The 18,562-nt window shown below is 41.9% G+C and overlaps 1 protein-coding gene across 1 annotated transcript in view; it reads left to right on the forward strand.

Moving 5' to 3' along the window:
- TERB2 (telomere repeat binding bouquet formation protein 2) overlaps window positions 1-18,562 on the forward strand; it is a 79,626-nt gene that overhangs the window by 33,398 nt on the left and 27,666 nt on the right. The window contains exons 4-6 of the mRNA XM_073654700.1: window positions 3,819-3,880; window positions 5,487-5,533; window positions 7,407-7,486. Coding sequence (XP_073510801.1) covers window positions 3,819-3,880; window positions 5,487-5,533; window positions 7,407-7,486 — 189 coding nt within the window. The remainder of the gene's footprint in view (window positions 1-3,818; window positions 3,881-5,486; window positions 5,534-7,406; window positions 7,487-18,562) is intronic.

Here is an 18,562-nt window from a genome sequence, read left to right on the forward strand (position 1 = left end):
ATTGGGGGTAATATAAAGTAGTGTACAACTTCTTTAATGACCAGGCCAATTTTTTTTAAATCTGACTGTCACTTTATGTGGCAATAACGCTGGAATATGTTGTACTTTGTTAGTGGTAAATTTAGATCCATATTCTTTGCGTTTATTTGTGAAAATTTCAAAATTTTGGCGAAAATTTTGCAAGTTTCAAACTTTTTCAGTTTTTATATCCTTAAACAAGTTAGTCATGCTGTACAAAATAATTAATAGATAACATTTCTCATATGTCAACTTTACATCTGCATCATTTTTCAAACGTCATTTTAATTTGTTAGGCTGTTAGAAGGGTTAAAAGTTTAGCAGCGATTTCTATTTTTTTCAAGAAGTTTCCAAAACCTGTTTCTTTAGGGACCTATTCAGATTTAAATGAACTTTGAGGGGCCTATATATTGGAAACTCTCCAAATGTGATTCCATTATAAAAACCGCACCCCTCAAATACTTCAAAACTGCTGTCAGGAAAAAATTTTAACCCTTCAGGTGCTACACAGGAATTTATGCAAAGTGGAATGAAAAAAATCTAAATTTAAATTTTACCTCTAAAATCTTGCTTTAGCTCCAGTTTTTTCACTTTTACAAGGGATAGCACGACAAAATGGACAACAAAATTTGTTACCCAGTTTCTGCTGAGAGCGCTAATACCCCATATGTGGTCACAAACCTCTATTTGACAAACGGCAAGGCATGGAAGGGAGGGGGCACCATTTGAATTTTGGAACACAAATTTGGCTAAAGTAAATTGTGGGCATCATGTCGCATTTGCACAGCTCCTAGGGTGCCTAAATGGCAGAAATCCCCCACAAGTGACCCCATTTTCGAAACTACACCCCTTAAGGATTTTATCCAGGGGTATAGTGAGCACATGGCAGGGCTCGGAAAGGAAAGAGCGCTATTTGTCTGGAATAGATTGTGAATGCCATGTCGCATTTGGAGAGCACTTGACATATGAAAACAACAGTAACCCCCCACAAGTGACCCCATTTTGGAAACTAGAACCCTCAAGGAATTCTTTATAACAATTAGATGTAAGAACAAAAAATTATATTTTTTCCACTAAAATACTGTTTTTCTACTGATGGTGGTTTTGGCGATGTAGTCATGTACCAACAGTGGTTCTGGTGATGTAGTTGTGTGGTTCTAGTGATGTACTCGTGTAGATGGAGCAGTTTTTAATTTATTAGACTTGATAGTAGATCATTATAGGGTCAGTGTACCAGACTAAAAATACAGCCATCTCAATGAGGCAATATACTGTATATCAGCTGAACAAGTATTTGGCTAAAGATAGCTGTCCCATTATATGGCTGGCAGCTGTCTCACCTGACTCTCCCATACACAGGAGCGCTCACTTTGTTGAGTGCTTTTGTGTTCTCTATTAGATAACTTCTGATAGACATCTTTGGTGGTGTGCTCATATTTTAGAAAACAAAAGGATCCACAGTCCGAAATCGGATAAGCTGGATCCAATTTCTCCCTGACAATCATCAGTCAGGGGCAGTCACACACATTAGACTGTTGGCTAAACCTCTCGATATCTCTGGGTTTGGCCAACTTTAGTGTGTGTATGAGTACCTTAACTACTATCTAAAGAGTATGTGAGCTTTTAGGGTATGTGCACACAATATCCTTTAGATGTATGAGAATTTTTCAGGCGGAAGACGCTTTAGGACACACTGATGTCTTTTTTGTCCTGAAGCGACTCTTTTTTGCCTCTTTTCTGACATCTTTTGGCCATCGTTTTATTTTTTTTGTTTTTTTTGTTTCAGTTGTATTAAATACTATTGAGTGGCTTCCTAGCGGTTCCAGCCTGAAAAATGGTTAGGTTACCTATTTTAACTGCTTGGCGTCTTTGAAAACCTAAAGCAGTTAACCACTTTACAGCCTGTGGCGTATTAGTACGCACCAGGATGTCACCCCTGTTCAGCGCAGGCTCCGGCGCTGAGCCCACACTGAACTGGGCACATGTCAGCTGTTTATTACAGCTGACATGTGCCCGCAACAGCCGCGGGTGGAATCGCGATCCACCCGCAGCTGTTAACATGTTAAATGCCGCTGTCAAACTCTGACAGCGGCATTTAATATCGCCGCGCCGGAAGCGCGTCACTTACCCAGCCCATTGGTGACCCCATCACGTGATCGCGGGTCACTGATGGGTGGGCATGACAACCTGCAGCAGACCCCAGTGGTTGTCATGTGCTGATCACTATGAGCTCCACCTAGTGGTCGGCGCTCATAGCACAGGAGCATTTCTGCTACGTAGAGGTGATCTGCTCATCACCTCTATGTAGCAGAGGCGATCAAACAAGTGCTGCTTCTAGTCTCCTATGGAGACTATAGAAGCATGCAAAAAGTGTTTTTAAAAATCTTAAAAAAAATAAAAAAATATAAAAGTTTAAATCACCCCCCTTTCGCCCCATTCAAAATAAAATAATAAAAAACAAAAAAACACATACACATATTTGATATCGCAGAGTTCAGAATATCCCGATCTATCAACATAGAAAAAGAATTAATCCGATCGGTAAACAGCGTAACGAGAAAAAAAAATCTAAACGCCAAAATTACGTTTTTTGGTCACCACAAAATTGCAATAAAATGCAATAACGAGCGATCAAAACATCGAATGTACCCCAAAATGGTATCAATAAAAACTTCAGCTCGGCGTGCAAAAAATAGGCCCTCACCCGACCCCAGATCCCAAAAAATGGAGACGCTACGGGTCTTGGAAAATGGCGCCTTTTTTTTTTTTTTTTTTAGCAAACTTTGGAATTTTTTTTCACCACTTAAATAAAAAAGAACCTATACATGTTTGGTGTCTACGAACTCTTAATGACCTGGAGAATAATAATGGCAGGTCAGTTTTAGCGTTCAGTGAACGTGGTAAAAAAAATAAAAACTTCTGTGGTATTGCACTTTTTTTGCAATTTCACCGCCCTTTGAATTTTTTTCCCGTTTACACGATATGGTAAAACCAGTAATGTTGTTCAAAAATACAACTCATCCCGCAAAAAATAAGCCCTCACACGGCCATATTGACCAAAAAATAAAAACGCTATGGCTCTGGGAACAAGGGGAGCAAAAAACAAAAATGCAAAAACAGAAAATCCCAGGGTTGCGAAGGGGTTAAGGGAAGCTCAAAAGACTGAACATATGTGCAACAACTGCAGATGTTCATTTTGTTGAGCGTTTTAATTAACGCTTTTTCAAGTGGGTTACTTAGCAGAACTGCCTTAAATAGATGTCTACACATACGCAGTTTGACTTATCAGTAGGGGGCGTGACCACTTAAAGTGCCTAGAGCCACATGAATGCCACATACGACCCGGGGAGCAGCAACGCATTTCTGGGCACTCAGCAGCCTTACTCATTTTAATCATATACAAATAAAACTGAACATTTTATACTGTTGAGCTGGATTTCTTCTAATACAATCTCATCATCATCGCCAGTGGCAGCGACTTTCACTCCGTGTTCCGGAGGGAATAGGCAAACTGCAGTAAGGTGGCTTTTACCCTCTTTCCAATTTCTGGGGAAGCTGACTGGTTCCTTTTAATGAAAGTGAAAAGTAGTTTTGATATACTGTGATGAACCCTAATATAAGTCATTATGATGTACTGGGCTCCCTTGGTGTCTATCATGTGTTAGAGTTGAATCTGATAAATGTTGCAGTTGCCATCTGCAGCTGTATTCAGCACAAGCACTCTAGTTTTTCAAGGTTGATTATGCTCGTGTCTCACTTTTTATAGTGAAAAAGACTAAATAATTTATTTTTCATGGCAGAAATCAAAATGAAAATTGGCAACTTCATATGGGAACAAGATAAATCCTCACATATCCAACAGGTCAGTAAAAATATAATTCCAGGTATAAAAAACACATTCAAACCTATTTCAGGACTCATGCTGGAATAATATAAAATTGCAAATAGACCTAATCACCTATTACCATAAAAAAAGATTGTCCTGCAGGATGCACCAAGCGATACTACATTCACCCAGAAATATCCTCCAAAGTAGTATTCTTCCAAAAATCCATCCGTATCCCCAAAACATATGAGAGCAGGATGATGCTTTTGGTGTAAACATTCAATTATACGAGTGCATTCAACTTGTGGTCACAATGTGGTTTTCACCCACAAAATACAAGAATACGTGGAGAGGTTATTCCATCACACCTACAGGGCCGTGCCATATACAGACAACCCCCACCCTAAGCCCCTACCAGAGACATCATCCCACCTCTGCGATGATGGACTCACTTATACCAGTTTTACTCATGACATATTGATACATAATATTGTTTTTTCTTTTTTTAATTTAGCTCTTATTCGCTTCTCTTGAAGTGCAACAATTTATATTATCTGTGTCTTGTGTATCCTGTGGACAAGAATCTATAAATGGTCATTGTTATCTTCTAGCATAGGCATAGAGTGCAACATGTCACCTGAAGGCTCCAATTATATTATTGTGTTTATTAAATGTGTCCATCTGCATAGAAAAGTATGGTGGACTACACTTTTTTTATAAAATAATAAAAAAGATATGTTGACACATACTGGTTCAGAATGCAGTATGCCAATTACATCCATATCTGAACCCGCCCTTACTACCTTTGCATTTTTCGCCAGGCGATGCCACTGTTCCTTTTGAACAATGCGAGGTGACACAAGTGCAGTTCTGTTAAGTGATTGCTATGACTTGGGACTCTGTCCATGCAGGGAGCTTGTGAGTTAAAACTTTATTATTTTTCATCTAATTGGCTCCTTGCTATGAGCCTTGGGCAGGACTCATGCAGTTTGCCAGTGTTGCTAGTTATAGGTAATGATTACTTAATCTGTTGCTTTGTTTAGACCTGGGTCCTGAATCTCTTTGTGTTTAGTTCCTGACCTTCACTTTCGCTCATTTTTCTAATTATTCGACTGTCTCAGGATTCTGTGGCTGACTTTGACAACCTAGTTTACACCTAGTACCTGTCAATTTTCTGCCAGCCCAATCCACCAGCCAGTATCTACTCCATGGCTGTAACCCAGGGGACCCTGAGTAAGTAGAGATAAGAGTAAAGGATCAAAAGGGTTAAGGCAAGGGTTCCCCTGGGACCTGCTAAACATAGTGGTTTGTGCAAAGCAGATTTATTGAAGCCCTTATTAAGAGCTGGCAGACACAGCTACAGAGCTAAAAAACACTCTATTGGCATACGCTTGGTGAGTGGGGACCTATGGACATGTCAGATGTACATGACAAGGAAAAAAGAGATGGAGATATTGTAGTCAATATTAAAATAGTTTTCTTTTTAAATCAGTAGAAAAACTGACTAAAAATATGTTTACTGTTTTTATGCATTTACTCATTTGTAGATTCAGAGAGAGCAGCTCACTATACTGATACTGAATTTGACAATACAGCAAGTTCCAAATTGTGTAACTAGAGAAATGACTTTTGTTTTTTTCAGTGTACAGAACTAGAAGACGAGCCATTGAACCCTGAGTATGATGAGAGGTAGATTTAGTATGTTAAACATTAATATGGTGGAAGCTACATTTTGAAAAAAAAATTACACATATATATTTTAATAAATTGCAAAAAGTCCCAGTTTTTTTTCTCAAGCACTCTCTGACTAAATCAATATATATATACAGGGTGGGCCATTTATATGGATACACCTAAATTAAATGGGAATGGTTGGTGATATCAACTTCCTGTTTGTGGCACATTAGTATATGGGAGGGGGAAAACTTTTCCAGATGGGTGGTGACCATTGGCAGCCATTTTCAAGTCGGCCATTTTGGATCCAACTTTATTTTTTTCAATGGTGAAGAGTGTCATTTGACACAAACTTATTGAGAATTTCATAAGAAAAACAATAGTGTGCTTGGTTTTAACATAACTTTATTCTTTCATGAGTTTTTTACAAGTTCATGACCACTTATAAAATGTGTTCAAAGTGCTGCCCTTTGTGTTGGATTGTCAATGCAACCCTCTTCTCCCACTCTTGACACACTGATAGCAACACCGCAGAAGAAATGCTAGCACAGGCTTCCAGTATCCGTTGTTTCAGATGCTGCACATCTCGTATCTTCACAGCATAGACAATTGCCTTCAGATGACCCCAAAGATAAAAGTCTAACTGGGTCAGATGAGGAGACCTTGGTGGCCATTCAACTGGCCCACGACGACTAATCCACTTTCCAGGAAACTGGTCATGTAGGAATGCTCGGACCTGACATCCATAATGTGGTGGTGCACCATCTTGTTGGAAAAACTTAGGGAACGTGCCATCTTCAGTGCATAAAGAGGGCAACACATCATCATATAGCAAATTCAGATATCCAGTGGCATTGAGGTTTCCATTGATGAAGACTGGCCCCACTATCTTTGTACCCCATATACCACACCATACCATCAAGATACGAGATGTCCAGCATCTGAAACAACGGATACTGGATATCTTCATATATTGATTTAGTCAGAGCGTGCTTGAGAAAAAAAACTGAGACTTTTGCAATTTATTCTTTGTTAAAATTTGCAGCCATTATTGAAATATTAACATTTTTATTTTATTTTCAATTCACTGGATAGGAGACAGTCCACCGCTGCTGTCTAGCTTGTAAACACTGCACTGAAGCTGGCCAGGATTAGGAGGTAGCAGTGCACTTTAGGGATCCAGGCAAGCTTCAAACCAGCTTTAAACTAATGCTTACAAGTTCAGTAGAAAAGAGTTAGTAAGCATTGTTCTGTTCTGTAGCAGAAATAGTCAGTCTCCAAGTCAAGCAAGCTGTAAACAAAAGTTAAAGTGGTCGATTCATCAAGACTGGCATAGCACATTGTCTTGCTTAAATAGAAGGAGCTGAATGCATTCAGAGGTGCATGTCCTAAGGGTTTTTTTTCTCCGTGCACTGCTCCAGAGATGCTACTCCAGTCAGAGACAGGGGTAGCATTTCTGGCATACAAAACAGTGGCACTTTTGATGAATTTGATGGGCGGGCATGACCACGACCTGGCTCCACACCAGTTCCACTTGTTTAGGTGGAGCTAAGTCAAACTGGCGGAAAACCAGCAAAAGTCGCAAAAATTTTGCATAACTCCCCACTGCGCAAGAATTTTGCAACTTTTCAAAGCTTTTGCACCAGTTTTTTGGCGAAAAAGCTTTGATGAATCGGCTTCAATGTGTTAATATCTCAAGAACAACTGAAAATGTTAATAATTAGTAAATTGTTACATTTCTTGTATTTACAAGCACTATCCAACAATTCCCATTTATTAAGATGAGAATAACTCTTGAACACACATGCAACATATGTAAAAACGAAACTCTCTCTTATCACGTCTTAGAACGTCTTTTGTGATAACATTGATATTGCTTTCTGTTAAGATACAGGATTGATTGGGAAAAATCAGAGGCTCTGCAGCTTCACACCCTTCATAAGTACCCCGAAAATAACATGTTTTCAGGTAAAACTTACTTTAGATTTGATCACCCACACGTATTGCTTTAAAAAAAACAAAAAACAGAACAGGTTTATTAAACTTCAAAAATCTAATTAAAAATACTATTGCACAATTTAATTTTCATTTATACTCATACAACTACAGCTTGAAGAAAACCTAAACCAAACTGATGTATATTATACTATAACTAGATGGTGGCCCAATTCTAACGCATCGGGTATTCTAGAATATGTATGCGGCCGACCGGGCGCAATCAGCAGAACGTTGTTTAAATTTGGCGCCAAAATCGCTGATTGGTCGAGGCCGGCAACCGCGACTAATCAGCAAAACGGTGTTTAAATTTGGCGGCAATATCGGTGATTGGTCACGGGTGGCGGCCACGACCAATCAGCGAACTGTGTTAGTGAGGACCGGAGAGCTTGTTTAAATTTGGTCGATTTTATGGCCAATCAGCAGAGCGTTGTTTAAATTTGGCGGCAATCTCGCTGATTGGTTTCGGCCGGCCGGCGGCCGGGACCAATGAGCAGAGCGGTGTTTACATTTGGCGCCAACCTCGCTGATTGGTCGCGGCTGGCGGCCGCGAGCAATCAGCACAGCGGTGTTTACATTTGGCGCCAACCTCGCTGATTGGTCGCGGCTGGCGGCCGCGAGCAATCAGCACAGCGGTGTTTACATTTGGTGCCAATCTCGCTGATTGGTCGCGGGCGGCCGCGACCAATCAGCAGAGCGGTGTTTAAATTTAGCGCCAATCTCGCTGATTGGTCGCGGCCGGCGACCGCGACCAATCAGCAGAGCGGCGTTTAAATTTGCCGCTGATATCGCTGATTGGTCGCGGTGGCCGGCTGCGACCAATCAGCAGAGCGGCGTTTAAATTTGCCGCCCATCTCGCTGATTTGTCGCAGTAGCCGGCCGCGACCAATCAGCAGAGCGGCGTTTAAATTTGCCGCCCATCTCGCTGATTGGTCGCGGTGGCCAGCCGCTACCAATCAGCAGAGCGGCGTTTAAATTTGCCGCCCATCTCGCTGATTAGTCGCGGCCGGCCACCGCAACCAATCAGCGTCGTATTAGTGTGGGCCCGGGAGCGGCGCTGCTTGTGCGGCTCCGTATTAGCGCGGAGCGGGGAGCTGCGCTGCCTGTGCGGCTCCTTCTGCTGCGAGAAGCCGGGAGATGAGCGGCTGCTCGCAGCAGAAGCATCCCGACCGGTTAGCGGCGCCGGTCGGGGTAGTTGTGCTGCTAGCGCCGCTCATCTCCCCGCTGCATCGCCGCTGACCTCCGCCCGCCAGATGAGCCGCTAACGGCCACCATCTTTTTTCAGAAATCCCGCGGCGCTGATTGGCCGCTGCCGGACCAATGAGCGACGCGGGATTTCCAAGACAGACAGACAGACAGGATAAGACGATTATATATATATAGATATGTATATTATACTATACATTTTTTTGAAAAAGTGTTAAATGGGGTATTCCCATATTATAAAGCCATGGAATATAAACTATGTGAGACCCACACTTACAAGAAATTGTAATTTTGGACTTCGATATTGGACTATTATTATATGGAAATGACCTGCATGAAACTAGGTATGTTAAGATTAGTACTGTAAAACTCAGTCCACATCTGGACACAAAATGGTATAGTGGTTGCTGATTAAAATAAAATATTTTTTATTAGCCTTTTTAGATAAATAATGTAAATCTTCCATGCCTACTCATATAGAAATATTTTGCAGCAGCAAATAGTAATGCATACACCTGTCAGTATGCCTACATAGCTACCGTATTTTTCGGACTATAAGACGCACTTTTTTCCTCCAAAATTTTGGAGGAAAATGGGGGGTGCGTCTTATAGTCTGAATGTTGCTGGGGGTGTATATATATATATATATATATATATATATATATATATATATATATATATATATACAGTACAGACCAAAAGTTTGGACACACCTTCTTATTTAAAGATTTTTCTGTATTTTCATGACTATGAAAATTGTACATTCACACTGAAGGCATCAAAACTATGAATTAACACATGTGGAATTATATACTTAACAAAAAAGTGTGAAACAACTCAAAATATGTCTTATATTCTAGGTTCTTCAAAGTAGCCACCTTTTGATTTGATGACTGCTTTGCACACTCTTGGCATTCTCTTGATGAGCTTCAAGAGGTAGTCACCGGAAATGGTCTTCCAACAATCTTGAAGGAGTTCCCAGAGATGCTTAGCACTTGTTGGCCCTTTTGCCTTCACTCTGCGGTCCAGCTCACCCCAAACCATCTCGATTGGGTTCAGGTCTGGTGACTGTGGAGGCCAGGTCATCTGGCATAGCACCCCATCACTCTCCTTCTTGGTCAAATAGCCCTTACACAGCCTGGAGGTGTGTTTGGGGTCATTCTCCTGTTGAAAACTAAATGATGGTCCAACTAAACGCAAGCCGCATGAAATAGCTTGCCACTGCAAGATGCTGTGGTAGCCATGCTGGTTCAGTATGCCTTCAATTTTGAATAAATCCCCAACAGTGTCACCAGCAAAGCACCCCCACACCATCACACCTCCTCCTCCATGCTTCACTGTGAGAACCAGGCATGTAGAGTCCATCCGTTCACCTTTTCTGAGTCGCACAAAGACACCGTGGTTGGAACCAAAAATCTCTAATTTGGACTCATCAGACCAAAGCACAAATTTCCACTGGTCTAATGTCCATTCCTTGTGTTCTTTAGCCCAAACAAGTCTCTTCTGCTTATTGCCTGTCCTTAGCAGTGGTTTCTTAGCAGCTATTTTACCATGAAGGCCCGCTGCACAAAGTCTCCTCTTAACAGTTGTTGAAGAGATGTGTCTGCTGCTAGAACTCTGTGTGGCATTGACCTGGTCTCTAATCTGAGCTGCTGTTATCCTGCGATTTCTGAGGCTGGTGACTTGAATAAACTTAACCTCAGAAGCAGAGGTGACTCTTGGTCTTCCTTTCCTGGGGCGGTCCTCATGTGAGCCAGTTTCTTTGTAGCGCTTGATGGTTTTTGCAACTGCACTTGGGGACACTTTCAAAGTTTTCCCAATTTTTCGGACTGACTGACCTTCATTTCTTAAATTAATGATGGCCACTCGTTTTTCTTTACTTAGCTGCTTTTTTCTTGCCATAATACAAATTCTAACAGTCTATTCAGTAGGACTATCAGCTGTGTATCCACCTGACTTCTGCACAACACAACTGATGGTCCCAACCCCATTTATAAGGCAAGAAATCCCACTTATTAAACCTGACAGGGCACACCTGTGAAGTGAAAACCATTTCCGGTGACTACCTCTTGAAGCTCATCAAGAGAATGCCAAGAGTGTGCAAAGCAGTCATCAAAGCAAAAGGTGCCTACTTTGAAGAACCTAGAATATAAGATATATTTTCAGTTGTTTCACTTTTTTGTTAAGTATATAATTCCACATGTGTTAATTCATAGTTTTGATGCCTTCAGTGTGAATGTACAATTTTCATAGTCATGAAAATACAGAAAAATCTTTAAATGAGAAGGTGTGTCCAAACTTTTGGTCTGTACTGTATGTATATATATATATATATATATATATATGTGTATGTATGTGTGTGTGTGTATATATATATATATATATATATGTGTGTGTGTGTATATATATATATATATGTGTATATATACTGTGCTGGGAGGAGCGGGGCACAGGAGGAGCGGGGCACAAGAGGCAGCAGCCGCCTGCTGCAGCCTACACTGTCCCCGCTGCTAAAGAAAATGAATATTCACTGCTCCCCACGCCCATGGCAGTGACGTCATGCGCGGCTCACATGTAGAGATCAGTGTGTGCCGACAGGATGCAGCGCTGGAGGAGAGAGAAGAAAGGTGAGTAGGAGTGTTTATTTTTTTATGTGCAGCCTGATGGGGATTAGAGGGACCATGCATACTAGGATAAGGATGAGGGGTGCCATGCATACCAGGAAAAGGATGAAGGGTGCCATGCATACCAGGATAAGGATGAGAGGTGCTATGCATACCAGGATAGGGATGAGGGGTGCCATGCATACCAGGATAGGGATGAGGGGTGCCATGCATACCAGGATAAGGATGAGGGGTGCCATGCATACCAGGATAGGGATGAGGGGTACCATGCATACCAGGATAGGGATGAGGATTGCCATACATACCAGGATAGGGATGAGGGGTGCCATGCATACCAGGATAGGGATGAGGGGTGCCATGCCTACCAGGATAGGGATGAGGGGTGCCATGCCTACCAGGATAGGGATGAGGGGTGCCATGCATACCAGGATAAGGATGAGGAGGCCATGTATACCAGGATAAGGATGAGGCGTGCCATGCATACCAGGATAAGGATGAGGGGTGCCATGCATACCAGGATAAGGATGAGGGGTGCCATGCATACCAGTATAAGGATGATGGGTGCCATGCATACCAGGATAGGGATGAGGGGTGCCATGCATACCAGGATAAGGATGAGGGGTGCCATGCATACCAGGATAGGGATGAGGGGTGCCATGCATACCAGGATAGGGATGAGTTGTGCCATGCATACCAGGATAGGGATGAGGTGTGCCATGCATACCAGGATAGGGATGAGGGGTGCCATGCATACCAGGATAGGGATGAGGGGTGCCATGCATACCAGGATAGGGATGAGGGGTGCCATGCATACCAGGATAGGGATTCGGGGTGCCATGTGTAGCGCCCTGAGGGTTCGGTCGCTACAGAGGTATTGCATCTCAACCAGATGTGCGATATCTCACTTCCAGGTAAGGATGGAGTGTGGATCAGGACCCCGACACCTGCATGCATTACACCACATTTCCGGGGGGCAGGGCGACCGATATGCTCCAAGTAGAGCACGACAGTCCCTGTCCCTGGCTGGAGTGGGGGGAGGGAACACCGAGGAAGGGGGGACCCTGTAGTGCATAGGAGGGAGAGGGCAGTTCCTGGGTGCACCTAGAGGGAGGTATAAAAGGTGGGAGCCATCTTAGAGACAGGGGAGAGTGAGGAAGTTCAGACAGAGAAGAAGAGGGAGCAGGAGGTGGGAGCAGAGGCTCTGCATGGGCTCTGCTCCGCAGGCAGGCCTGAGAGTATGGCCGGAGCCTGGAGGAAGGAGAAGGAAGGAAGAGGAGCAGAGGAGGCTCCAGGAACAAGGAACGAAGGGACCCCAGGGGTGTGGACCAGCGAGTCGCCACCACACGCCCGAATCTACCTGCGTAGGGGGGTCAGGCCAAAGGGGGAGACCGGTCCCCAAAACTAGTGGAGGCGGGGAACTACCCTCAGCTAGAAACCGGAGGCTGTGACATTTTACGTGGCGCAGCCCCTCGCTACACCCGCTAGGAAGGCACCATATAGGGTCAGGGAAACTGGCGCCAAGGTTTACCAGAGAAGGCCCGAGGCAGCCGGACAGAAGCAAGGTCACTGGCGGGGTATGACAGGCCAGAGAAAGGACACACAAAGGGGGTCCTGTGAAACGCTCCAAAGTTATCTGGGAGTAGGCCGAGCCCCTCACCTGGTGAACACAGTGCGACGTGGGACGTTATGACCAGCTGTAGTAACGTGGATAAAGAACTGTGAGTAAATACTCTGGACTGCATTACAGGACTCTGTGTCGTTACTGCTGCTCCCACGCACCATCACCCCCAACTTCCACACTTGCTGCCCTGAGGCTATACTCCTCCCGTGGGGAGTTATACTTCCCTCTGCTGCACCCACAACACCAGCCTCAGCGGTCTGCCCTGCAGCGGCGGTTCACTCTGACCACAATCCACGGGTGACGTAGTCGGACATTTAATAATCACAAAACCCCTATAAATAGACTGCCATTTGGGTTGACCACCCTGAGCCACGGGACCAGGTCCCCGCCACGCGAGGACTACAACCCCCAGCATCCACAACGGGTCCGGTCCCGGGTATCCCCGCACGCACACGGCCCAGGGGGCGCGTCACCATGCATACCAGGATAAGGATGAGGGATGCCATGCATACCAGGATAAGGATGCGGGTGCCATGCATATCAGGATGGGGATGGGAGCCACAAATAATAGGAAGGGGGGCATATCTACCAGGATGGGGGATATTATCAGAATTGGGGGACATTACCCCTATTCCAGTGTCAGCAGCTGACCCGCTCCCCCTTAACAGTACATCGTGACCCCATTTGCTTACATTTTTTTCCTCCTCTAAAACCTAGGTGCGTCTTATGGTCTGGTGCGTCTTATAGTCCGAAAAATATGATAAATAAAACAATATCTATTTTTTGGTTTGTTTTTTGTGGTTCATTAGTATATCAGTAACTGCTGGTTAATTATATATTGCAAATTAGCAAAGAGCGCCAGCAGCACGAGACAGCTAAAAATGATTCAATAATAAACTTTGACATTAAAAATTTAAATATAATGTATATAACTATAAACCGCACTGTAAGGCAAACTGCAGATAGCCGCAACAACATGTCATAAACAATGGGAAATTTGACTATGATTGCCAGTAGTCTAACAATGGCTATGTTTAGTGCAGGTTAAAAAATAAGGCTTAAAAATAACAATTTAAAGAAAAGTGTATATAATACCAGTAATAGTATAAAAAGCCTTCAACATAATGGTGTTTGTTTAACAGATGATACTCAGAAGTATCAAACAGAGGTGCCTCTTTGTACACTGCAACTATAAACATAGTAATGAAATAAGTGTAAGGCTATGTTCACACATGGTGGGTTTTTTTTACATCACAAATCTGCAGCAAAACTTATCTCTGGCAGGAAATCAGCTGCGTCAAAAACGAAGGTTTTGCTGCATTTTTTGTGCGTTTGTGTGTTTTTTCAGCGTTTTTTTCACTGTCCTTCTGTCTTTATTTATGCATGTACATAAAGTTCTGTGAAAAAAAGAACCCCATTCTATTTTGCCATCAAAAACGCTGAAAAAACGCTGCTGTTTTTTAATGAGTTTTTTTCACCACCCATTACTTCCTATGGGTGAAAAAACACTGAAAAAACAATGAAAGAAGTGACATGCTCTATTTTCCAAAAACCCAACAAAGGCACAAAATATGCAGCAAAAAAAAAGACAAGATGTGTGAAAAGAGAATTCTGGTTTCTCATAGACTTTGCTGTTACTGCAAAACGCAGCTGAAAATTAGCATAAAAATCTGCAGAAAAAAACGCTCAAAAACCCAACATGTGTGAACATAGCCTAAAGGTGTTTGAGCAGCAAGAGAAACCAGGCAGACTCGGCCGGTGGTGTCCCTGGTGTTCGCTGTAAATCCAGGCGGTGCCTGATATATCCAAAAGTCCTTACGCGTTTGGAAAACCACTGTTCTCTTCATCAGGGGGAAATGCAGAATCATCATCCTCTACAATAATAATACTATGATAAAAAAAATAGTAATTTAACCTGTTGTGACATGGCTCATTGTTCAACAAACATTTAAAACAACATTTAGCCTATTATGACAATATTACACATTATTAACAAAACCATTTAAAAGTAATTTATGTATTTATTTATTTATTAAACTCACATCTATTAAAATTATTTCCATTAAAAATATATTATTGTATATCTAAGACAAAGGCATGTACTATTATACTGAAAACAACACTAAATACATAAAAAAATTAAAATAATATTAAGAATATTTTAATCTGTTTTTGCATACGTCTGTTAATTTAATAATTAACACATCCTTCATTATTCCTATCAATTAGTCTTTGTTTATTGATAAAGTAATTAAAATTCAAATAATTCTATATCCTGATTTAAACCCATTGGAACAAGGGTGCCTAAGTTGAAAATCCATCTGGATTCTGCTGAAGACATCTTAAAAAGATGATTGCCCCCCCCCCCCCTCTCCATCACATTTGGATTTTTACCAACCCCATGAATACTACTTCTTTAGATAACCCATTTTGAGTCTCTAAAAATGGCGAGAGAGGGGATGTCCCATAAAACCCCTTTTAATATTATAAAAATGTTTCTTAATTCGTTGTGCAATAGTCCTTTTTGTTTTCACTATATAAATCTTATTACATGGACAGATGATAGATAAATAGATAGATAGATAAATCACCCCCTTAGTATAGCATATAATAAAGCATTTAATCGAGAATGCATTCGTAGCGTTTTTAATTTCTGTAAATGATTTTTGTGTGTTGGAGCTGTGTTTTATAGCCAAAATAATGACCACACCAAAAAAAAAACCTTTAATTGTGGATGTAGAGGATCTTGAATTTACTGGATTGCATACATTATTTTGATTTGATACATTAAATATCTGCGTGAGAGCTACACTAATATTATCATTGTCATTCCTATTTTTGTTTTTAACTGTAAGTGCTACCAACTTGTGAAGATACATCTCCTCGTTATATTCAAAATAATTACCGGTATGCGTTCAAATGAATCTGATATTGTCAATAATAATTCAGGATTGGTTTAGATAATTTCACTTTAATCAAAAAAATATTACACTGCCTCATAACCCCTATTATGCTTAATAATGGTAAATAATGAGGTGATCTATAGTGTCCTCAGAAAATATTTTGATAGTGTCTAATGTTTTAATGACCTGAGAGCAGACAAGGTGGAGATGTTGGTCTTCTCCTTTCAACAAAATATGTTTTTCAGGTTATCCCCCAGTACCCTCACTTATCCTCCCTTGTTTTGAGGTCCACACTGTGAGACTTTTTCTGCGAATGGCGGCTGTGTATCGCCCTCTGGCCTCCTCTCCTAAGTTACACACTTTTTATCTTGTGACATCCCCACTCTCATCACGAGGGACTTTAACCCCTTAACAACATTAGACGTACTAATACGCGTCTGTGCCCTGGGACTTAAGAGCCAGACCCGTATTAATACGTCATCGCGATCGCGCGCGCACACAGGCTGTGCGGGCGCGATCACCGCCGGGTGTCAGCTGATAGTACCGGGTGTCAGCTGTGACAATGTGCAGGGAGCGGTCACGCACCGCTCCCAGCACATTAACCCCCGCAATGCTGCGATCGAAGTCGATCGCAGCATTGCGGTGGCAAGTGGAGGTGATCGCAGATACTCACCTCCTCTTCCGGCCTCCAGCGCTGTCTGCCGTGGCTTCCAGGATGTTGCCATGGCGATCCGATGTCGTCATGACAACATCCGGGTCACCAGACAACAGGAAGATTGTTTGGACATGCGCAGTGCATCTCCAAACTATCTTCTCCCTGTCCAGCGCTGACAGCCTGCACGGCACAGGGATGGTGCTCCATCCCTATGCTGTGCAGGCGATCAGAATAAAAAAAGTGAAAGTCCCAGAGTGGGACAGAGTAAAAAAGTGAAAAAAAAAAAAAATTGTAAAAGTATAAAAAAAAATAAAAAAAAATAATCCACCAAAAATAAAAATATAATGTACCCATCAATAAATATTATTATAAAAAAAAAAAACAATAAAAGTACACATATTTGGTATCACCGCGTCCGGAACAACCTGACCTATAAAACTGTCCCACTAGTTAACCCCTTCAGTGAACACGGTAAAAAATAAAAATAAAAAACGAAGCAAAAAACAATGCTTTATCATCATACCACCAAAGAAAAAATGGAATAACACGCGATCAAAAAGACGAATATAAATAAAAATGGTACCACTGAAAACGTCATCTCGTCCCGCAAGAAACAAGCCACCATACAGCTCCATCAGCCGAAAAATAAAAAAGTTATAGCTCTCAGAATAAAGCTATGCTAAAAAATATTTTTTTCTATAAAATTGCTTTTATTATGTAAAAGTGCAAAACATAGAAAAACGATATAAATGTGGTACCGCTGTAAACGTACTGACCCGAAGAATAAAGCTGCCTTATCAATTTTACCACATGCGGAACAGAATAAAAAAAAACAAAAAAAACAATTCCTGAATTGTTGGTTTTTGTTTATTCTGCCTCCCAAAAATCGGAATAGAAAGCGATCAAAAAATGTCACGTGCCTGAAAATGGCACCAATAACAACGTCAACTCATCCCGCAAAAAACAAGCCGTCACATGACTGTCTGCCAAAATCTGGAAAATTATAGCTCTCAAAATATGGCGATGCAAAAACTAGATTTTACAAAAAATGCGTCTTTTAGTGTGTGACAGCTGTCAATCATAAAAACCCCATATGATTCTGGTATCACTGTAATCGCACCAACCCGAAGAATAAAGTCGTCTAATCACTTATACCGCACGAGGAATGGCGTAAAAAATAAACTCTCGGGTTAGGGTTGGGCAAGGGTTAGGGCTAGGGTTAGGGCTGGGTTTGGGGTTAGGGTTGTGATGGGGTTGGGATTTTTTTCAAAAGTAAGAAAAAAAGATGACGATATGGCGACTAGTGTTGAGCGCAAGTGCTCGCTACTTGAGTTTGCATCGGGTGCTCGGGTATGCATTGAGTATCGTGGGTATTTGAGTGACATGCTCGAGTCTCCGCCCCATATGCTTCACGGCCAAAAAAACTTTGCGGGGATTGCCTGCCATGCACGAGCGATCCCCGCATGTTTTTTTTTGGGTGTCTAATAACCGTGAAACATGCGGGGCAGGGACTCGAGAATGTCACTCGAGCACACGCAGTTAGTGTTGAGCGATACCTTCCGATATCAGGAAATATCGTATCGGATTGGATCGGACCGATACCCAAAAAGTATCGGATATCTCCGATTCCGATACCGGAAACCAATGCAAGTCAATCGGACACAAATATCGGAATGAAAATAAACCCTTTCTTTCCTTGTAGGTTAATTCTACATGAAGTAAAACAACTAAGAATAATGTAGAATGTATTGCGCGAAAAGCCGGCAATTCATCAGCAGCATACACCGGTACCCGACAATTTACAATAGAAAGAATAGAGCTTCACACATAGATTAGATAGATAGAAACATGTCAGTCACATATATATGAAGTACAGTGACAGTGTTGCTTACTGTGCTTGTCATTTAGTGTAAAGGATTTATAAAAAAAAATAATAGTGTTTTCATGCACCATCTCTTTAAAAAAGCCGGCCGGCAATTCAGCAGCGGTACCCGACAATTTAGAATAGAAGGAATAGAGAATCACACAAAGATTAGATAG

This window comes from Phyllobates terribilis, unplaced genomic scaffold, assembly GCF_046119375.1.
Source record: "Phyllobates terribilis strain yellow unplaced genomic scaffold, ASM4611937v1 Scaffold_11__3_contigs__length_659146591, whole genome shotgun sequence".
Taxonomy (NCBI): domain Eukaryota; kingdom Metazoa; phylum Chordata; class Amphibia; order Anura; family Dendrobatidae; genus Phyllobates; species Phyllobates terribilis.